The 22,738-nt window shown below is 36.2% G+C and overlaps 2 protein-coding genes across 3 annotated transcripts in view; both read right to left on the bottom strand.

The window, feature by feature from the left end:
- LOC129771248 (uncharacterized) overlaps positions 1-9,747 on the bottom strand; it is a 43,207-nt gene extending 33,460 nt beyond the window's left edge. The window contains exon 1 of the mRNA XM_055774705.1: positions 9,658-9,747. Coding sequence (XP_055630680.1) covers positions 9,658-9,739 — 82 coding nt within the window. The 5' untranslated portion in view covers positions 9,740-9,747. The remainder of the gene's footprint in view (positions 1-9,657) is intronic.
- The window catches only part of LOC129771247 (myocyte-specific enhancer factor 2), a 224,506-nt gene that overhangs the window by 148,106 nt on the left and 53,662 nt on the right, over positions 1-22,738 (bottom strand). The gene's annotated exons all lie outside the window — the stretch shown is intronic.

Below are 22,738 nucleotides of genomic sequence, written 5' to 3'. Positions count from 1 at the left end.
GCCAGTGTTCAAAATCAAGTTATCTATGTCTACCGAAACGCGCGCGTGGTTCAAGCTTTTGTAGACTACTCATTTATATATTTTTGACGTAGGACTACGTCTTTCATTTCTATACCGGGGTGTAAAATCAAAGTTTCGAAAACGAAAGCGTTACGCCGGAGACCGAGATTTTGAGTGTTAATAGCTCCTAAACAACTGAACGAAATGGTATGATAAACACTTCATTCGAAAGATAAAATGTCTACGCGTTCTATACTTGTTACTTTCTGATCCAAAAACTTGTTTCAATAGTCTTAAATTTGCTTTCAAAATAGGCTATTGAAATCACCAATCGGTATTTAAGCGAGCGCCGCTCGGAAATCCACTCAGTTCTAATTGAACAGCGATTGGAGCATGTTGTCGCTGTTGTGGTGAAGCTCTTCATTTATCATGAAAGCGCGGATGAACGGTGTCACCAAGAGCCTGTTTATGCACCTTAGGCCAGAAGGGAATCCATCAGGAGGAGAGTGATGCTACAAACGGTTCCCCGGGAAGATCTCGAAGCAGCCGCTACACACATACACACATACACGCACGGAATTCTTTCCGTTTGGATCGAGAAAGATCCGGAAAATAATCTGCCAGTTCCTCTAGGAATTTAAAAATACATTCATGTGAAAGAGTTTATTTGAATGTTTTCTATCCATGTAACACTGTGACCAAATATGTTTCAATCAAGTGCTATTAACAGATGTGGAAATATCTAATCGTTACTGAAAATAATCTGCCAGTTCCTCTAGGAATTTAAAATTACATTCATATGAAAGAGTTTATTTTAATGTTTTCTATCCATGTAACACTGTGACCAAATACATTAGGTTTTGTGATTTTTCAATCAATCGCAATCAACAGGATAGCTTCTGAAGATTATTCTTCCTCATCAGTAGGATATTTCCGTGGGTTTTTGTTGTGTGCTTTTTGCATTCCATCGTGTATAATCTACAGACATGAATGAGAAAGCGCTGAAGTGAACTTCACACAATTTTGTTTTGTTTCGCGGGTGCTCCCGTGGCCGAGTGGTTAGCGTCATAACTAACATGCCGGGTGTTCGGGTTCGATTCCCGTTCTGGTCTGGGGAATTTTTCGTCAAAGAAATTTCCTCCGACTTGCACTGTGATCACGCGTATTCTAGAGCTTGCCACTCAGAATGCATTCAAGGCGTGTTATTTGGCATAGAAATCTCAACTAAGTACTAATAAAAATGACGCAAGTAATACTACGTTGAGACGGCGAAGTTCCTCTAGGAACGTTAGTGCCATTGAAGAAGAAGGATATTTCCGTATCCAATATTGGATGCATAAAACCTCGTGCCTCCAACGTAACGCTCTCGTTTTCGAAGTTCTCCAAATATTCATTCATTCAGAATGAATTCAGATTCAACTTCATACAAATGATCTCTAAATCAACGATAGTCCTACGTCACCCTTGCGGTTATACCATAGACATAACCCACTTCCTGTTTTTTCAAATCTAATTTACAACAACAATAATGCAACAAAAAACCATCATCATCAATACGAACATGATAGCTTATGCAAACATAGAAACATTGAAACATTTTTACAAGTTCACAACACAGATTTAACATGTGAGAGACACAATTATTTTAACTCAGCCATTGTTGCCGCTCGTTTAATATTTCTGGGCATCGAATTGAAGAATTTTAATCCTTTATACAATAGTGAATTTTGGGACCTGCTAAATAAAAAGTTAGGTGTTCTTGCCTCAATCGTGTTTCTTGTATTATATCTATGCAAATCACTTCCTCGTTCAATTCGATCACACAAGTATATCACACAAGTATAGCATATCATTCAAAATTTCAAAGATGAACACCATTGTCAAGTAATAAATCCTTTGCTTTAGCGTTTCCAACATTATGACAAAGGAAGTGTACCTATGACATCTTAAAATTATTCGCATGATTTTATTTTGTAACCACTGCAATCGCAATAGTTGTGTATTATTTGCAAGAAACAGGATGGATGAGCAGAAGTCTATGTGTGGTGAGAAGAGTGATTTATATAGTTTGACTTTACTAATTGCGTTTAACTCATTCTTCAAACGACAAATGACGCCGTACTTTCTAGCAACCTTTTTGATGACATTATCAATGTGAGACTTAAAAGTTAGTCTGTCAATCAAAACTCCCAGATATTTTATTTCTTTAACCCGTTCAATAGTCTCACCATAGATTTCAAAATTACCGTTATATCTGGAGTTTGCTGAAGAAATGAGCATGTATTTTGTCTTCTTAACATTTAACTTTAATTGGTTGAAATTCGACCACCGCGCGAGAGAATGAAGATCTTCGTTCAAGTGCTCCGCGATTACATTTAACTCCTTAGCTGCGATGAACAGAACAGTGTCATCCGCGAACAATCACAAAAACGTAAAACCCGCCGCATATCATTAATATATAAAATGAATAAAATGGGCCCTAACACACTTCCCTGTGGTACACCAAGTGTGTTATCGATGGGAGCAGAAATAAAATCGTTGAAACGAGTCTTTTGAGTTGTATCAAACAAGTAGCTTTCAAACCATTCGTATGATGTCCCTACAATTCCAAAGCGCTTCAATGTTTGCAACAATAAGGCCCTTGAAATTGTTTCAAAAGTGCATTTCAAATCCAAGAACACCGCAAAAATAGTTTCTTTAGCCTCGATATTCTCTTTCCATTTTACCAACACCAGATTTAGTGCGGTCTCACAAGAGTGTCCCTCTCGATATCCCGACTGTTCCGGTGTCAGCAAACTGTTATTGTCAATCAATTTCATCAGCTGGCCTTTCACAACAAGTTCTAAATTTTTTTCTAATGTGTGCAACATGTTAATAAGGCGGAACTCTTCGGCTTTATCCGTCCCATTAACTTTGGGGATGGGAACCACAAGAGATTCCTTCCAAGCTTCAGGCACGTGTCCAGTTTGCAATGATTCATTTATCAGGCCTAGCAATTCATGTCCAATAACATGAAACCAATCTTGTATCACTTTTGCGTTGACATTGTCGATACCAGCAGATTTATGCAAGGAAAAACGAATATCTCTCAACTCTGCAAATGTGATTGGTAGAAAACATTCTAATCTGCAATTGCTGCCTATCGGCTGTATCATTTCCTATGGCTCACTGACCAATCCAATACTTTGATTGATCAGTTGAACACTATTCACGAAACAACTGTTGAATTTTTCCGCAATGATTTGTTCCGAATGTTCTTCTGAACCTTCAAAAGTTATGGACCGCGATAAACTATTTTTAGTGTTAAGTAAACTTTTTAGTATTTTCCATAACTCCTTGCTGTTATTCTGATGTTGATCGATTTTCCTCTGTATATATTCACATCTTGTCTGTTTCAAGGCTTGTGAATATATATTCCGCGCGCAGGTGTACCTTTTCCAATCGTTCTCTATATTACTTCTACAAAATTTTGAGTACATTTTATCTAGTTTACGTTTGAGACGCAAGAGTGATAAAGTGTACCAGCTGTTCGACTTATTCAAATTGATTTGTTTCTAAAAAACTAGGCTATTGGTACACACTTTCAAGATATTATTGAGAACAGCTGCTTTCAAATCCAGATTGTCAGTTCTTCCAGTAAAATTCAGGTTCCTTGCAACAAGATGAGACAGTGCTTCCTTTGAATACTTGTTCCAGCACTTGATTTTAACTCTATTTTCTTCACGTTCACTCTGTTCATTCTCAATATGTTTAAAAATTGTCTCATGATCCGCTATTTCAAATTTGGCCTCTATCAAAGAATGAACTGTATTGAAATTAGAGAAAACGTGATCTATCAAAAATCTTGTAACTTTTGTTACAGTCTGTTTCAAGTTGTAAAAATTAGATCGTTGCTTCAATTGCTTCGAATTCTGCACGTTGAGCCAGTCGATATTGAAGTCACCAGCAATTGCATTCAATTTACTGGAGTCAATGAAACTCTCCCACCAGTTTTCTAAAATTTCTAAAAATCGCTGATCACTAGAACTGGGGGAATGATACAAAATTCCAAAATTTCCCATCTGCATAACTCTTTCAACTGAAATTGCCAAGAACCAATTATTTTCAACAGATTCGTTTGACCGAATGTTGAATTAATTCTTTGCGTAAATAGCAACTTCTCCAGTGTGTCTGGAATGTGAAAGGCAAAAAGCAACTTTGTAACCCGGGATGGTATATTGATCAAATGAATTCTCATCAACAATATGAGTTTCAGGAAGAAAGACTAATCGTAAACGGAAATTTTCTACAAGTTGGCGCATTGCCACATAATTTGTAGAAAGCCCAGCTATATTGAAGTACAATATTTCTAACTTTCTCTCACATCTTCTTTCCTTGGGTTACTATTTACTAGAAAAAATGTTGCTTTTTTTCTTTTCTAACAGCCTACGATATACTGGACACTGTGCACTATAATCACGAATCTCACGAACAATAACTTTTATCAGTACTTTCGTATTAGCTCGCTAACGCTCTGTCGGACCTAACTAAAGGATCGTCTCCTATGTTTCAAACTAACCGGGCAATCGATGGAACACAGGTTTGTTTGCGAAAGGCCGCCGCTACAACAAGGCAACAACAATACAAATAATACAGGGTTTTCCAACTTTAAATTCCGAAAGTAAATTGAAATAAAACACACTTAGAATTCGAATTTCGATGAAACTTTTATTTCAAATTAAAGTTTGGTTTATGCCATTAAATGTTCAAGAGTTTGCGGAGAGTTGGCATAGACACGGTCTTTCGCATAATCCCACAAAAAAAAGTCTGGCGGGTTCAAATCGCATGATCTGGACGGCCAATTGGCATCACCAAAACGCGAAATTATGCATTCCTCAAATTTCGTTGGCAATATGGCCATGTTCGGTCGTGTTGTGTGGCGCCGTCCTGCTGAAACCACATGTCATCCGTATCCTTATCTTCAATTTGTGGCAAAAAAAATCGGTTAACATGCGGTCATAGCGCTCACCATTCACAGTTACCGTCTCGCCGTCCTCATTTTCAAAGAAATACGGCCCGATGACTCCACCAGACCATAATGCGCACCAAACAGTGACTTTTGGCGGATGCAATGGCCTCTCAACAATCACGTGTGGATTTTCTGAGCCCCATATACGGAAATTTTGGGTGTTCACATAGCCATCGAGCTCGAAATGTGCCTCATCGCTGAAGAAAATTTGATGCGAAAATTCAGCATTTGGCTGCTCGTTCGTTTGTGTTCGTTCACCCAATCGACGTATGCCCGACGCATTCCATGGTCACCACGCTCTAATTTTTGTACCAGTTGGACTTTATATGGATGTAGGTGCAAGTCCAAATGCAAAATTCGCCACAATGATGGGTTTGACAAGCCCAATTGCTGAGCACGCCGTGGAATCGAAACATTCGGGTCATCCTCCACACTGGCATCAACAGCAGCAATATTTTCGGCCGAACGCACATTACGAAGATGCACAGGTTTCACAATATCCGCTACGGATCCAGTTTGTTCGAATTTACGCACTACATTAGCGATTGTGTGCTCTGTAGGCCGTCCGTGACGACCAAAATCTGTCCGTAATGCTCGAAAAACATTTGCCGGTTTTTCATCATTTTTATAGTATAATTTAACAAAATTAACACGTTTTGCGATGCTAAAACTATCCATATTGTAAAATGGCAGACATTCAACTAACGATATGACGCTTTGGTTGACAGCTATGTCAAACGGTTGTCAGCGCAGGGCTGTATACTTTCGGAAGCCCGAAATGGAAAACCCTGTATTTGAATGCCAGTGCGAACAATAAAAATGTTATCTATTATATTTCGGCTCCGGTGACGCTAATACGAAAGTACCCTTTTATCCGACAAACATTCAGTACACTTAAACTGAACATTTTTATTCTCAGTCATAAGTTTTGCAGCTGCTTTTGTGAGGGATGTGCAGCGCCGATGATATCGAGCGCCGCAAATTCCCTCGCAAGCAACTGGATCATCATTGATCATTATTTTACTTTCACACACTCTGCACACACTCATCTTTCATACAATATCCCGTGCAAGCGGCAGCAATAGCTATGAACAAAACACACATTGAACACAAGGGGCCGACCAAACAATTATATCGCTACAGCCGCCACCAAAGCGATAGCAGGCCGTAGCGTTATTTCCAATTTAATTGATGAAAACCAGAGTAAATGAAAGCATGCATTGATACTTATCTGGATCATCGACTTAATTAGACGTTGGACACAACTTTTTTCACGTTTGCCAAAATTTTTTTTATACAAAATATTAAATTGAACGGAGCACAATTTGTACACAAGCTACCATGTTCGCAATTCAAATTGAGAATTTTAACTAAGTTGAACTTGGGATGGCCTCTCTTTATCCGGTTGTTAGCAGGTTAAATACTTCCTCTTGATCATTAAGAAACTCGAACTCCGCCTGCGAATGACGGATCTCTATAGTAGCATGTCCGAAAAATAACAAGGAACACTAAAAACTTCACAAGTTTTTAGTGTTCCTTGGTTCCTTGGTAAACATCAGTACCGCAAAAAAGCTGTTTCATAGCTAGGAAACGAGGTGTTAGTGGTTGAAAATAATGAGTCTATTTGGACCAACGAAGACTCGGATACGGAATTATAATTGGCTAGATGAGGATGATTTTACATTTCCAATAATTTTGGTCTAAGAATATTTGTTTCCAATCTTGGCAGATATCAGATTTTTTTACGTTGATATTCTTAATACTCAATAAAAGCTAAAATATGAAAATTTTCCAAACGGCTTTTACTATGTTGGCGTTACGTAACTCAAGGGGGAGGGGGTTTGTCTTGCGTTACTTATTGTTACATAGGGGAAGGGGGTCTAAAATCCGCATTTTTAGTGTAACGTTATTTGTGTACCACGCGTATGTGGATTACCTACAACAACATCGATTGATTGGATTGACGATCGGGAAGGTCTAGCATGTGTTTACCGCAAATTATCTACTATAAGTCACTCCCCTAAAATCAAAGTTTCTCAACTCAGATCAGTGCTGCCAACAATTGGGCGCCTGAAGGAGGGAATCGCCCAAAAGTGTCTAGCTTTTATCAATAGAAAAATTGTGTTTCATCGGGATAACGCCACATCATACACCATATAGTGATTCCAAACCATATAGTGATTCACCAGATGCTCCGTGAGTTTAGGTGGATGGTTTTTATAGTCGATATAAACCGGACCAAGCACCAAGTGATTATGTCCTGTTTTGTCTATGGCTAATGATTTTGATAGTGAAAAATTTGCCTTAAAAATGAAACTGAAAATCGACTGGTTTTTGTTTGTTTTGCCAATAGAGACGAGGGTGTCTATGAGAGATGCATCATGGAACTAGCTTCAACATTGCAACAAGTTATCATGCAAAACGATAAACATTTGACCTAAATCGGTTCATTCTAACTATACTAAAAAAAGCTTTGAAGTTTACATAAAAATAATGCATTTTGTCTCAGCCAACCCAATAAGTCGAAACGTTGCTTTCGACTGTCCGCCAATCGAAAACTATGGAGCAAAACCAAAAAATTTTTCGCTGCCAACTCTTTATTAAGATACTGGTCGTGAGAAAAAAAAACTACCCAGCAGCTGAGAACGTAATTTATGTTCTGAACAGGGCTCTGCATAGTCATAGATAACTGAGGATAGTCAGCTGACTATCTGACTGACTTTATCCGTATTCAGTTTGTAATGACCTTTGGCTTCTTTACGCAGTTTCTCCGCCAAAACGACTAAACAGTCAGTCGGGCATTTAATCGCTATCTCCCTCTACCGACTCGACTATATCATTTCATTCTTCCCAGTAAAATTGTCCTCATCGCATTTTGAAATTACTTCCCCCAAAACGAATTCGTTCCTCTCTTTCTCTCTCCCATGTACGTGTGCATGCATCGATGTTTGAGTTCAACGTGGTTTGACATACGCTACAGGTGAGCTAGATTATTTTCTATCGTACACGAAAATTACTCACACGTATAAAATAGCGTGCAGTGCGTGTGCGCTATTTTGCGCGCCATTTACTAATACTAACGCGAGGACCTTTACAGCATACTTGATAAATGTCTAGGTTCGTTGGTTTGAGTTCACGATGGGTAGACAATAAACCGTCCATTGATGGGGTAACTTCTTTTTTGCATCATAGATAATTTTTTCGTTCCTCTTTATATGGACTTAAAAATAAAATTGCGTACGCGGGTATAAAACTAGTGTCAGGGGGAAATGGAAGTGTGGATTGAAGTCAGTTGAATGAAGAGACAGATTCATTAGTCGCGTCAGTTTAAATAACCACTGACTGGACTAGTTCACCAGTCATCCTCGCTATTCAACGCTAATCAATTCATTTTCGAGTCGAGTCACTTTTTGTTGTGGGCGACTGCCGAAGCAGTTCTAGTCGAAGCGAAGCTACTGATAGTAGAGTCGGTCTTCATTTTTCACCTTCGAAGATTTCGGGCCCTGGTTCTGAATAACACAACACAAACAATAATTGTGATCGCCCGAAGCATAGTTATAAATGCAGAAATTGAAATTTATTCTCACATTTGAATCTATTATTCGTCTTTCAATAAAATGATCACATTGATTATAATATGTTTTTGTTCTGATAACTTATTGATAAACACGCAATAAAAATTCTATTGAGAGCTAATTTTATTATGAAAATTCCCATCCCAATCCTATATTGCCGTTTGTCCCGACATCTGACATGCTATAAACGGGTGTTTCGCGAGCTCGGTAAAGAAGCACCCAAAGCTGAATTCGACAATGTTACGCTGAAACAACCCTCATTTTTTTAAAATTATTAATCAATCAAAGTGAACGGAGATGAAAGGGCGAAACGCTGAACTAATATAATAAATATTGAAATAAACTGTCTTCAATTAGTCCCTCCAATTAACCAGGTATAAACACGTACTAATTAAATGTGGTCGCAGCAGGAGCAGATTATGACTTCACATGCACATGGTTGAACAAAGTTGCACTAAAGATATTCAACAAGAGCTCACAATTCTAATTCCACTGTTAAATTCTTATTACTGTTGAATTCCAATAACGGTCCCGACGCACATGGTCTGAAACTAATGAAATATGCTTATTTACTGGTAAAATGATAATCATTTTCCACCGAATCGTGTATCCTCAATTTGAAATGATCTCTGAGCAAGGTGAAATACGTAACTGTTCTGGTTAACGTTGAATCAAACAGAACATAAACAAAACTTTTGTACCCCCACAGGTTGAACCCAGCCAGCCAGCCAACATTCACAAAAGTTGGACAACCGTTGTTGGGTGTATCCTTCAATACACTTCCATCCCAAATCCTAGCGAGTTCTCCTCTGCGGACTTCCAACCATGCACACACAATAACAAACTCGCTAATTAGATTTTTCCTAATTCCAGCGAAGCGTGAACTCAACAGCCAAACTCGTTCCCATCGATGATGATGATGATGATGATCCGCACCGATTGTGGAATAATTTCTGACGGATGCTTATCCCTGTGCCAACCAATGACACTCAACACAACGCACACACGCGTCATAGCCATCACCGACCGAAAACAAGTTTGGTTCACATTTGCCCCGTGTAAATCCTCCTTTACCAATTTCGCATAACCACCGTCGCTCGTCACCCGAACGCAAGAATTCTACATCCCATGGGGCACGAAAGGATTCTGTGAACATTTGTAGCCGTTTTTCATCGAACCACCGCGGTTACCAATTTCCCCGATCAGCGGGAGGTATGCTCCTTAATTACAATCCATCACTGCAGCAAACATTTCTCCCGCCGGTGGCGTCATCACCGTCTTGTAAGTCGACTTTGGAGTTCAAAGGATCTGCTAATCCCTTTCGTATCGCCGCACATTCGCAAGTTCGTTGTCATCTACACGTTTTCAAAGGCGAAACATACTTGTTAGTTCATACCTGAAATTAGAAGAAGAAATAATAGTGAATATTAGTTTTGAAAAATACTTTTATTATAAAATGGAACGTGGAAATGGAAATGGAATTGATGGAACGTTGAAAATTATTTCTTCAGATTTTAAACTTCTTTAGATTTCAAACTTTTTAATTTATTTTCCTACGTTAGAAATTTAGTTAATAATTAGTAAACAAGAAATGTTCTACAATTTCTTCATATATAATGTCAGAGTTCTATTTTTCTATTATTTCCATGCTCTCCAGACTCTCTTTTGCTCCATTCTCTTCGTACTGTACATTCAAATTTTCCCTTTAATGGGCCCTAATTTTGTCCTCATTGTTCTCGCAGGTTCATTATTTTTTTAATTTTTAGTTTTTCCGATTTCTTCAACTTTCTCCACTAGTTCAATTATCTCAAGTCTCTGAAGAAAGTTTTACATTTTTTTCATGATGTTTTTTTCCAATTTTTATGTTTTCCTCGCAATATCGAAAATTCTCACCGTTCTCTCAGTTCTCGCAATTTTTTTCCCAGTTTACTTAATTCTACCGTTTCATTTATGCAACTCCATTTACTTTCTTATTTAAATACATTCTTATTCTTTCCCTTAATTCACTCATATTTCTTTATTCTATCAGTTCTCTTTATTGTCTCTACTTTCTAAATTCCTTTTTTTATTTCCTCGATTTTCTAAATATTTTTTTCCCATTTTCCCCATCTTCTTCATTGTCTGAATTTTCTTTGTTTTGTCTAATTTTCCCCAGTTTTCCAAATTAATTCATTTTCTACCATTTTTATTCTTTCCTTACATTCAACACTCTCTCAATAACCAAAATTTCCACATTTTTTCAATACTCCCAATTTTAGAGACCCTCCATTCGTTCAATTCTCCTTGTTCTGTTTCTCTCACTTTCCAAGTTCTCTCCATTTTCCCATTTTGTTCTCTCAAGTTCCAATTTTTCTCCATTCTCTCATTCGAATTCCTGAATCTTCTCCTATTCCTCATTTGCCGCAATTTTCTGAACCCATTATTTTCGTTTTCATCTTGAAACATCTTTTGAAGTTTCATCGGTCTCTCAGTTCTACCCTTTTTTTTCTCAATTTCCTCATTTCCCTTAATTGTCTCTTTCCTTTCATGTTTTTTTTCCATTTCTACAATTCACCTCATCTTTTTTTTTTTTTGTGTTTTCTTGATTCATTCAAATTACTTCATTCTCTTAATTCATTCATTTTACACCCTCTTCTCTTCACTCAATAACTTATAAATCCACTATTTTCTCAGTTCTCTCAATTTCTTCCAATAACTCAAATTCTTCATGTATCTGTATCTCAATTCGATTTGTTATTTTTTTTCAAATTTCAGTTTGCTGTTCTCTTAATTCATTTTATCTTCTTCATTCCACAAATTTCTTCAACTATGAGATTTTGTTCAGTTCTCAAAATTATTGCGAATCATTTCTTTATTTTTCACATTCTATTTGTTATATTATTTGTTGTCTCTTCATTTCGCTAAAACTATTATCTCTTCTCCGTTCCTTCAATTCTCATAATTCTCCATTCTCTTAATTCTCTACAATCTTTTGTTCTGTCCGTTTCAATCTCTCAATTTCTCTGTGTTACATCAATTTTCTCGAATTTACGATTCCTTCATTCACTCAACACTCTCATGATATCCTGAATCCCTCCTCGCCAATTTCAATTTCTTTCAATTTTATGAAGTTGTTCATTGTTTTCGTTTTTCAAATTTTATTCATTCTCACATTGTTCTGTTCTAAATTATTCTTATTTCTTCCAATTTCGTTCTGTTCTTTCAGTTATTTAATTATCTCTACTTGATCCACTGTATTCTCTTTTTTCTGTTATTTTTTCCCTCTGTAATACCCATATTCTCTCCTAATATTCCCAAATAGAATCATTGTCTGAATTTTTACATTCCTCTAATCTTCAATAACCTTATTTTCTACTATTTTCTCTGTTATTAAATTTTTCTTATTCTCTCTGTTTCATTTGCACAATCTCTCAAATCTTCAATGATTCACATTCTCAATTAGTTTTGAGTTTTTCATTTAGTAAGTTCCTTCAATCTTTTCCATTCTCTAGACTAGAGATTGCCTCCTCATCAATTTACTTTATTTTCTCTATTATTTATATTTTTCTTTCAATCTATCCATCCTTTGGTTCCTCCGCATTTTCTTTATTCAGCCGAATTTTTCACTCCACATTCGCTTCAATTTTCACTGAGTACTTCCGCACTTTTATCAATTTTCACATTTTTCATTCCTTCGAAACTCATCACAATCTACAATCTCTTGGTACTGTCCATTTTTTCTGTACATTCCTCACATTCGCTCCAATATTCCTTCATTTCGCTCATTTTTTTTTCCATTCCTTCCATCTACATCACGCTCTCAATGCTCTCAGTTCCTCTCAAATCTTTCATGTTTCTTAATTTTCTTAATAGTCTTCAATTTCTTTATTCCCTCAGCTGTTTTGATTTTTTCATCCTCTACATCTTCTTCATTAACTACATTCTTTTTGTTCATTTCATTCTCTCCTTTTCTCTGCAACCAATATTGTTTTCTCAAATTTCTTAACTTTCAAATACACTCAGACACTCAATTTTCGTTACTCTCTCAACATTCTAAACGCTATCTTTATAATTCTCGGTTTTTCCAATGTTCCCCATTATTCCTTTCTCTTCAAAATTTCTTCATTATCTCAATCTCCTAAATTTTCTTTATTTAGTCTCTTACTTTGTTCATGTTTCTTTGTTCTCCCCATTAATCTTTTTTGTTTATTTTTATTATCCTCTTAATCGTCTACAGTCTCTTGAATTTATAAAACCTCTCGTCATTTTTAATTTTCTTCACTTTTATTTTTTCATTCAACTTTGTGATTTCGATCGATTTTCTCGTTTGCAATTTTTTAAATTTCTATCATGTCCGCCATTCAACTTTTATTTTTCTCGCAATATTCTAAATTTTTAACGCTTCTCTTATTTTCTTGATGCTTTTTTATCGTATTAATTCTCTCTGATCATTTTATTCCAAGTTTTTGTCAACGATTTCTATTTTTCTTGTTCTATCAGTTTCCTTCATTCTCTCAATTCATTCTATCCATCTCATTCTCCTGATCCACTATATTCTATTCTTTCTGTCCATTTTTTCCTTTACATTCCCCAGTCTTTCAGTCTTCAACACTCTCTCCTAACTACTTCATGCTACTTCTTTTTTCCAATTCCATTATTAGTTTTTTTAGTATCCTCTTAACCCTCTTAATCGTCTACAGTCTCTTGGTCTCCATCGCCATTCTTAATTTTCTTCACTTTCTTTATTTCATTCGACTCTGTCATTTCGATCGATTTCCTCGTTTGCATTTTTTTTTAATTTCCACTGTGTCCACTGTGTTTCAACTTTTATCTTTCTCGCAATATTCTAAATTTTTAACGCTAATTTTTTTCATTCACTCAATTTCCATACTTCTCTTATTTCCTCCATGTTATTTTTTTTATTAAAATAATTCTCTCAGATGTTTTAATTCTAAATTTTTTCAATGATCTATTTTTCCTATTCTATTAATTTTCTTCATTCTCTCAATTCTTTCTATCCATCTATATATCAAATTCTTTCTGTCCATTTTGTGCTTTACTTTCCCTAGCCAGTAAGTCTTCAACATTCTCTCATAACTACTTCATGTTACTTCATTTTCTCGATTGGCTCATATTTATTCATACTTCGTACAAATCCTTTGATTCCCCTTAATTAATAATTCCACACCGGCTTATTACTTTTTTGCAATCTTAATTCACTCGGATTTTCTCACTCTTACAGTTCTCCCAATTATTTTGATTTTATTTTTTCCATTCTCTTTATTCCGTCTATTTTTTCCACTGAATTTCCTATGGTCGCTCAAATTTTCTTCAGTTCTCCCAATTTCAGTATTTTTTTTTTATTTTTCCCATTCCGTGAATCTTTAACACTCTCAATAAATATTCATTTTTCTATCAATCTTTCCATTCTCCATTCCATACTTCATAGTTCTTTGTTTTCTCAAATTTCTCGATTTCTCCTATCCTTTTTTGTCTCTTTATTTTCCTCCAATCACTCTGTTCTCTTAGTCCGTCAATTTTGTGTATTCTCTGTGTTTACTTACTCTTATAATTTCTTCAATGTCTTCTTTTACAGTCTCTCTTCTTCATTTATTTTCTTATTTCGTCTCTTTTTTCCGCATCCTATTTTTTCATCGTTGTTTCAATATCCTAAACTTTCAACATTCACTCAGTTCTCCTGGTTTTTCGCCGGTTTTTATCAATTTCTTTATTCATTTTACTCTATTCGCCCAATTCGTTCAAGTTATCAGTTCGTTCAATTTTCTCATTCGCTTTTTTTTAAATTTAGTTTTTTTTACTTTTGTCTTTCTTGGAATATCGCTACGCACTCCTAATTTTTTCATTCGCTGTTTCCTGAGTTTTCTTCAAATCTCTCATTTTTGCCCAATTTACCAAATTTGCGCAATTTACTAAATTTACTCAATTCACTCACAATATCAATTTGATCTCTCCTTTCTCTCAGTATCCTTAATCTCCCTTATCCAATTACATTATTTTCTTTATACTCTCTATCCTTATTATTTCCAGTATCCTCTTAGTTTTCTACAATCTCGTGGTTCTGCTCATTTTTTTCCTTACATTCTCATTCAATATGAATTTACTCAATTTACAGAATTTTCTCATTTTATCCAATTTTCTCATTTTGTTCCATTTCCTGAATTTGCTCAACTCGCTCAATTTGTCAGTTTGTCAATGTGTCAATGTGTCAATTTAAGAATTTGACAATGTATTAATTGATTAATTTGTCAGTTAAACTATTTATCAATTTATCAATTTGTCAATGAATTTAACATTCAAAATACAATTAACGCGTACTGTTGAATAATTCCACCTAGTGAAAACGCAGTTCCTCCGCGGAACATGAATGACAGTAAAGACATAAATTGTGGAAATGCAGAAATTCAGGAACGCATCGATTAATAGACTAACAATCTCATAAACTAAAAAAATAAGGGTCGACACCGAAAAGATCTAAAAACTCTAAACAAAAACATCTGGAATCATACATTACCAATTTGTTCGTGAAATAACCTAATCTTCTCTTCTAAAAAATAAAAATGGAGCGATTGCCGCTCAGTGCATGCCTGAAAGCCTACCCAGGTCAAACACAGCTGGCTCTAATCGCTTTAAATCAAGGTCGCACCGTATCCCGGAACGGTTAAAACGCAATCCCTGCTCCTACTCCTCCTTGGGGCTTTTTCTAGGAATCGAATGTTTTTCGGGATCAAAGTGACACAAAATCCGTTACCGTTACCAAGCATTTGCTCTTCCTTTGGTACCACCATTAAAACCTTAAAATTTGGCCCATCACAGAACAGATTAGCACAATGATGGATGGAAACTTAATCTGATTTTATCAATTTCAACATTCTCCTCCAAGGCCCTTTGGGACCAAGAAGGAGGAGACCATGAAGGGACCGCGTTGAATGACGTACACGTGTGTGTCTCTCTGTATAATGCACGAAGTCTTAGCCATTTTTCCGTGAATCAATTTGGTCGACTTTTCGCTTGAATCGCTTGGGATAGAGAAAAGAAAAGAAATCTAGAAGATACAATCCAACAGACCAGGCAACCTATACAGGGTGGGAAAACAGGGCGGAAAAAACAATGTGATTGCTGCAAGCTCCGCAAAATATCTCCACCCACTCCACTCAGACAGCAGGCGGGAAAACAAAAAAGGAAGAATGAAAGAACCACCACCGGCGAAGGTTATGCGCACTTGTTGAAGACACGCCGAACTGTTGATGCTGCTGCTCTCAAGCTCGAGTTGGATCAATTGCTTTTGGGAATATTCCGATCGTCGCCGAGGTGATGGTGCCGCCTTACGCCAACGCAGCGCCGCACATGACACTGATACCGCGCGTCGCGTCTTCCCGATTGTGTGGCGGCGCTATGGTATAATTTTCAAACGCTGGAAAATAATTTGGCTGAAACATTTACCGATGCTAAGAATAGCACTGCGGGTATAGGTATTCATATTTCTGGACTCTATATATGGATATGGCAGCAGAAAAAATGCGAATCAGAATCAATACACACCTTGGACAAATGGTTTAATATCCACTTCAAACATCACAATTCCGTAACTCCGTAACTCGGCAGCGATTCTAGCGCCAGTCCAGTTATCAAGTGTGAGACTTGATAGCTTGCAGGCGATTGCGGCGGAGAAAAAAGGTGCTAATCGATACTAATCAACGCGCAAAATATTGAAATTAAGCGTGGAAAATCACCACCGCAGATGCGGACCAAGACCGAGCCAATGTGCTCTGTCTCGCGCGGACTCAATGATTAATTATTACTTTCAGAGAACTTCCTTTTTTTGTAGATCGGAATTTTGCTATATTGTATCATTGTTACAGTTTCACGAACGAAAGGACGCCGCATTGGAAGAAAAAAATGAATTCTGTCCCGACAGGTGGGATTTTATGAACATCGCTGAAGATCGGATTTTTGCATACCTATATCACATGAACTTGTAGTAAAATGAAAAATTAAAAATCGTTCGCGCTACGAAAAAAATTATCCAATTTCGTGTGGTTATTGCTCAGTCATTTATTCATGGATTCAGTAGATTTTACACGCTTAAAATTATAAATTTTTCAATTAAAATAAATAAAAAAGTTCAAACGACCTTATAATTTAACATACAGGTCGGACTCGATTATATATAGTCGACCATTGTTTTTCAACAATTATTTTCAAATCCTATACTTAATCGAATCTCAAGAAACAATTTTTTCATTAATGTATTAATGTCAAACATTAATAGAAAAATAGCTTTTTTGTGATTCGATTGTGTATTGGATTCGAAAATTAACGTTGAAAGTGAAATTGCGATTATATATAATCGAGTCCGACCTGTACATTTATACAGACCACAAGACCAAACCAGGCTCCGAGACAACACAGGCAAGCTGCGGGTCAGCATTCACAAACCAACAGTTATCCAGCTAGCAACCAGTCGGCGACAGCAGCGAGACTTTCAAATGGCCTTTCCCAAGGTCGAGAATTTAGATTGAATGTTCTAAAATGGCCTTTTTCAAGGCTAAACGCGAATGAATCGAAAAATTAGGAAGCCTATATGATTGAAAACAGCAACAAGGTTCGTAGCCAAATGGTTGCGCGTCGGGATGATTCATTGATTGATGTTCTAATTGGCATTGAGGCGATGAGCTTTGTGCTTGAAGACTCAAGTATAGAAACAAACTGAATTAATCGGGCTGCGAGCGCTCTCGTGACCGAGCGAGGGAACATAAAAGAACTCGCCACGAGTTAGATGAAGTCAGAATTCGGCTGATAAATGGAAATATCCGTGTTATACTGTCCGACAAACATATAAACAAAACAACAAGCGTGTTGATTGCAATTACTGTCCATCGTATTTTTTCGTAGAATTTCGTCTTTTGAGAACCTTTAAAAACTAAAAATTGGTCACGGCGTAAAAAAAGCTCTTCAGTATGGCTTTTTGCAACAGTGCACCAATGGAGCATATTCAAAATCAATATGCAACAATAGCCTAAGCTAATCCTACGTCGACTGTACGGTCATGTCTCGACGTAGGATTACGGCTTGGGCACTTCCTAACAAACTATTACAATGAAGAAAATTATACGAAAAATTCAAAAAAATCAAACGTTATATAAACGAATATCTCACATTCTTATTGATCAATTGGCGCAAGCAATCTTTGCTCCTCCAGTTGTTTTCAATGTCATCAGTACATTTGCAGTCTACAGAAATAAAAATACGGAACTGTGCAATGGCATATTCAATGGCATAATATATATATGGCGTATTGATATGTGGATTAAACACATTTTAAAAAGTAAAAAGCATAATTTATAATAATTTACTTTTCTGTATTAGATATGTATTCTACATAATTCTAAACACATTATCGTCAGTTTAATCACATGAAACCATCTGGAACGATTTTTTTTGTGATGATTTTATATTACAGGCAAATCTTTTTTTGTGCGGGGGATAGGAACCGCACAAAAAAATTGTATAAAAAAAATCGTGCAAAACTTCACCAGTAGCTTTAAAAAATCGTGTTCGGTACACATTTTGAAAAAAAAAACTTTTGTTGTGCGGTAGATATTACCGCATAAAAAAAGTTTCCCCCAAGAAAATAACTCAAATTCACGCAGTTCACCGTTCAATTTCCTTTTGTTTCCCTGCTTTGCGATGGGACAGTTTGCCTTTTCGGTTGCGCGTGGCTGTTTTGTGCTTTTAGTTGCATGTCGAAACGAGTTGCTGTTACAAATCATGTCAACTTAACACTTAGAAAAACTTAGAGCATTAGATGGGAGGAGGGGGATGATTTCAGAAGTGGACAATTGAAACGCAAATATCCTTTTTGCGCAACCATCGAAAAAAAACTAAATGGCCGATAATTTCGTCAAATATGCTTTTTTTCATATACCGCACAAGAAAAAAAACTCCACGGAAAAAAACGCACAAACAAAACCGCACATAAACAGGTTTTACTGTACAACGATAAGTTTTAGTAAAATGAAAAAAAACATCAATTATTAGAAAAATTGTTGAACAAGGGTCGAAACTACACGTTTAAAGTGATTCTATAACATCTAGTGGATTTTTTTTTTAATTTTACCAATTTGAAACTATATTCGAGACTGCTAATATCATAGAAAGTAATATGCACCACACACATAAATGTCGACACTACACATTTGTCATAGCATTATATCATCGATCGCGTATTGTAAAAGGTATACATAAGTGTGAGTGTAACGCTATCTGGTAGCAGTTTTGCTGGAAAATAGCTTCAACGTTAAAGCAAATTATTCAAAACTTTCGGATATTAAAATTGTTGAAGCTAGCAAGATTATTTGCTATAAAAACGAAATCCACTCAAAGTACGCTAGCTCTCGTTTAGTGGCTCCAGTGGCGAAGAGCAATAGCAGTGGTGAATTCAGATAAGGTTCATCACTCTCCCAATTACTCACTGTTTCCGCTACAAAGCCTATAAAGATGCAGTCCGCTCAGAGTAGAAGTTAGTCGCCTATAATCAACCAATAAATTCGCATGTTCTAAAATGCAGTATCCATTTTGTCAGTTAATAAGTTCAAAGTTATAATATATTCCGGATTGTTAAATTCACAATCAAAGTTTTTTCTTTAAAATAACGAACCAGTGCAAAAGTATCTTCAACAAAAAATCAATCACCACAAATATTTGTTCGGGCATCATCCGAAAATGGATCGTCCGATCCATTTTCGGATGATCGTTTTTCATATATATCTTTTTTCATATATATTTTTCATTATCCATACAGATCGTACGAGCCATCTCGTACAGAGTCACAGAGGGAAGTTACCTGCATATTTAATATCACTCCGGCATTTTTTTTATTGTGATATGCACCTTTCAACCATTTCAACCAACCATTCTTCTGCCACCATCGCTCGATTTCACCACTGGTGGAGTGACTTTAATAATGTAATTTTTCCAAACATATCCAAAATGAATATGCAAGAAATACGCTCTGTCCAACTTCTATAAGACTGGGGTATGATATTGCTGCTTTGTGTCATTGTAAACAAACAATGCTTCAATTTACATTCTAGTCTATAGGTATTGGTGACTACCATATACTGCATGATTTTCATATATGTGTGTGTGTATGTTATGACAAAGAATATTTTCTAAAGGATACATTTTGCTATATACCAGAACGAAAAGTTCTTCAATGTATAGAATATCTTCCGTGAAGAAAACAATTTGGATGGTCCTGGTGTTTTTAACGGGTACTGGGGTGATTTACGGAAGAAGGAACAGTAATTTTCAACCAGGAATTTTGGTGGAGGCTCGTGCATGGTTTGGGAGGGATTCTGAATCACCAGAAAACTCAAGATAGCTTTCACATCACTCAAGGATTACATACATGTGCTGGAATCCTCTCTCCTACCTTTTTTTTTTGTGGATTTCTTCACAAAAAATTCAAATTCCTGCAAAAATATGCTACTATTCATACCAGCAAGGAAACTAAACAATGGATTAAGGACCGAAAACTCAATTTTTTTAACTGGCCGGCTCGCTCTCCAGACTTGAATCATGTTGATAATCTTAGGGAAAGCGGTACATCACGATTAAAGAGCTCAAGGTCGAAATTCCGGAGACATGGAAAAATATCGAGAAATCCGTTCTGCAGAATTTGGTGAATAGTATGCCAACACGAATTTTCCAGGTTATTAACCGAAATGGCAGGATTGCCAATTATTGATATGTAAATCAACCGATCGTTTTGAATTGTTCATTGACAGCTGAAATTATCATATTTAGGCACACTAAATAAACAAACGACTCTTTTGAACGAAATTAACGTTAAATATAATTCATTCTAAGCACTCTACAATGTATGAATGTATCTTGTTGAAATTCTAACTGTTTGTGTTGCAACGAAATATAATCAGGTTGGTCTCATAGAAGTTGGACAGAGTGTAGCTTAATGTAATCCTACGTCAACTATGCGGTCATATCTCGAACACAACCCTCCTGTAACCTTCCGATCCAACACGCACAGCGATGCAATTTTGTTCGGTTGAGGCATGCCGTCTGGTGGAGAGTGCTTCTGTATTTGTGCATCACACGCACACATTGTTGTTTTTATGCTGCTTGGTCCTCAAGAATGCGGAATAATGTAGTGCTGTTGGAACAAAATATAATCATCGGACTCACGATTCATCCAGCTAGCTATAAAGTTGTTGCAGCGACGAGTTTTTAAGGCTAGGAGCGAATGAACTGCAATAGTTTAAACATGCTTTTTTAGAATATGCACAAAGCAGACATAGTGCAAAGCTTGCACAGATGCGCGGAGGTAAATCAGAAAAGAATAATTATATATCGCATTTGCGAAAAACATTCATTTTTCAGCCAGCAAGCTCGACGTGAAATTGCACCGTAGGGAGAATTGTGAATGAAAAAAAAAATTTAAAGCTTGTTCTCAAATCGGAGGAGACTAGATAAAAACGTACTTCGCGTTGATTTTCATTCTTTGAAGTGTTTGTGTGAGCTTGATTTATGCGGTGTCAATGGTGGTGATTGGAACACATATAAAAACGCCTGTGACAGCAGCCAGTAAATCTAAAACAAGAGATGCATTTCGTGCATTGGCAATAAAGACACAAATTTCGACATATGTGCAGTGTTCACGCAGCAACGATAATAAATCATCAATCAACCACCATCAGCTGCTTCCTTGAAACCTCGAAACCTATCGGTTCTTTTCATGATCACTAAAACCTTTCATTTCGCAGTTAGTTATTCTTTTTTCTTTCAAAAAGTTAGATGCATTCTAAATTAATGTAATCTAAATTAAATAAATTAAAAATTGATTTTTTTATTTCATTGTGTAAATTTAGAAGTGTGTTCGGGCTTATTTTGACTTTTTCTTATTGGAGACGATCGGTCATTCAATTTTCATGAATTCGAGCTTTTTTTGCCAGGTTAAAGTAATGCCAAATTGCAACGCATTTCAAGCCGGAGGTGAAGAAAATATTTCCCAGCGATGAGAGCTGTGTTCTTCGCTGAAGAACTGAAGGTGAAAATCTGTCACCTTCGCCGCCGCCACACATCCGATCCATTTCGAATTTTCTGTTGCCGTTCTACCAATCAATTAGGTGTAAGCTTAACTATATCAATTGGCAGGATTTATATAGTAGTGTGGAAAACATTGAAGTAACAGTGACGACTTTTTACTCGGTGATCAATGAAACTATAGAGGAGATACCAACTAGACAAAACAGGAGAAATATAAACACAAAGTATCCGATTTGGTTTAACACTAAACCTACCGATGTTTCATGTATACCTATTACTAACACAGCGGGCCAAGTGACCCTTTATAAATAGTTAGTGAATAAATGACTCGATTTATATAGTTTTGTTGAGAAACGTGGCACACCATATTTCTCCTGTATATTTTGACATTTTAGGACAACAATTATTATCAAAATATTGAAATTACAATTTTCGACACGCAAAATAGCACTGCAGCTTGGAATGGTTACTGTTGGCTCGCTTGGATAGTCAGCAATACAATTAATTGTGATCATTCACTATTCATTCACAAATACAACAAAATATATAAAGCAATAACCAAAAATGTGTAATGCAATGGTTTCGTATCACCACACATACAAATATTTCTGATATCATATGAATGTTTGCAAAGGTCAAATGACCCGTTGCGGTAGTTAGGGTAGATTACATATATTTCTCGTTAAAAAAATAAAAATAGAGGAGTAAACACTGAAAAATAAATTCAATGTATGTTTTAGGAAAAGTAGTGTAGACAAATAATGTTGTGACAATGTAATTTGCAAGAAAACTTTGACTAAATGTTTAAAATGGGTCATTTGACCCCTCGTGGTAGGTTTAGTGTTAATCAAAACATAAAGAATCTAAAAATAAAAAAAAAACAGAAGGCACATAAAATTTATAAGAAATACAAATCTGACGTTAATCTCGAAAAATATCTGAACATTTGCGAACAGCTTTTAAAATCGACTTTTAAGATTACAACTTAAAAACAGAGTCGGACATGAAGTCTATCCCGAAAAATTTCTTTAATTACATAAAAACAAAATTAAAAAGCAATGGTTTTCCATCACGCATGCACCTTGACGAT

This window comes from Toxorhynchites rutilus, chromosome 2, assembly GCF_029784135.1.
Source record: "Toxorhynchites rutilus septentrionalis strain SRP chromosome 2, ASM2978413v1, whole genome shotgun sequence".
Classification (NCBI taxonomy): domain Eukaryota; kingdom Metazoa; phylum Arthropoda; class Insecta; order Diptera; family Culicidae; genus Toxorhynchites; species Toxorhynchites rutilus.
Note: the sequence above shows the minus strand (reverse complement) of the source record. Positions and strands in the feature narration are given on the sequence as shown.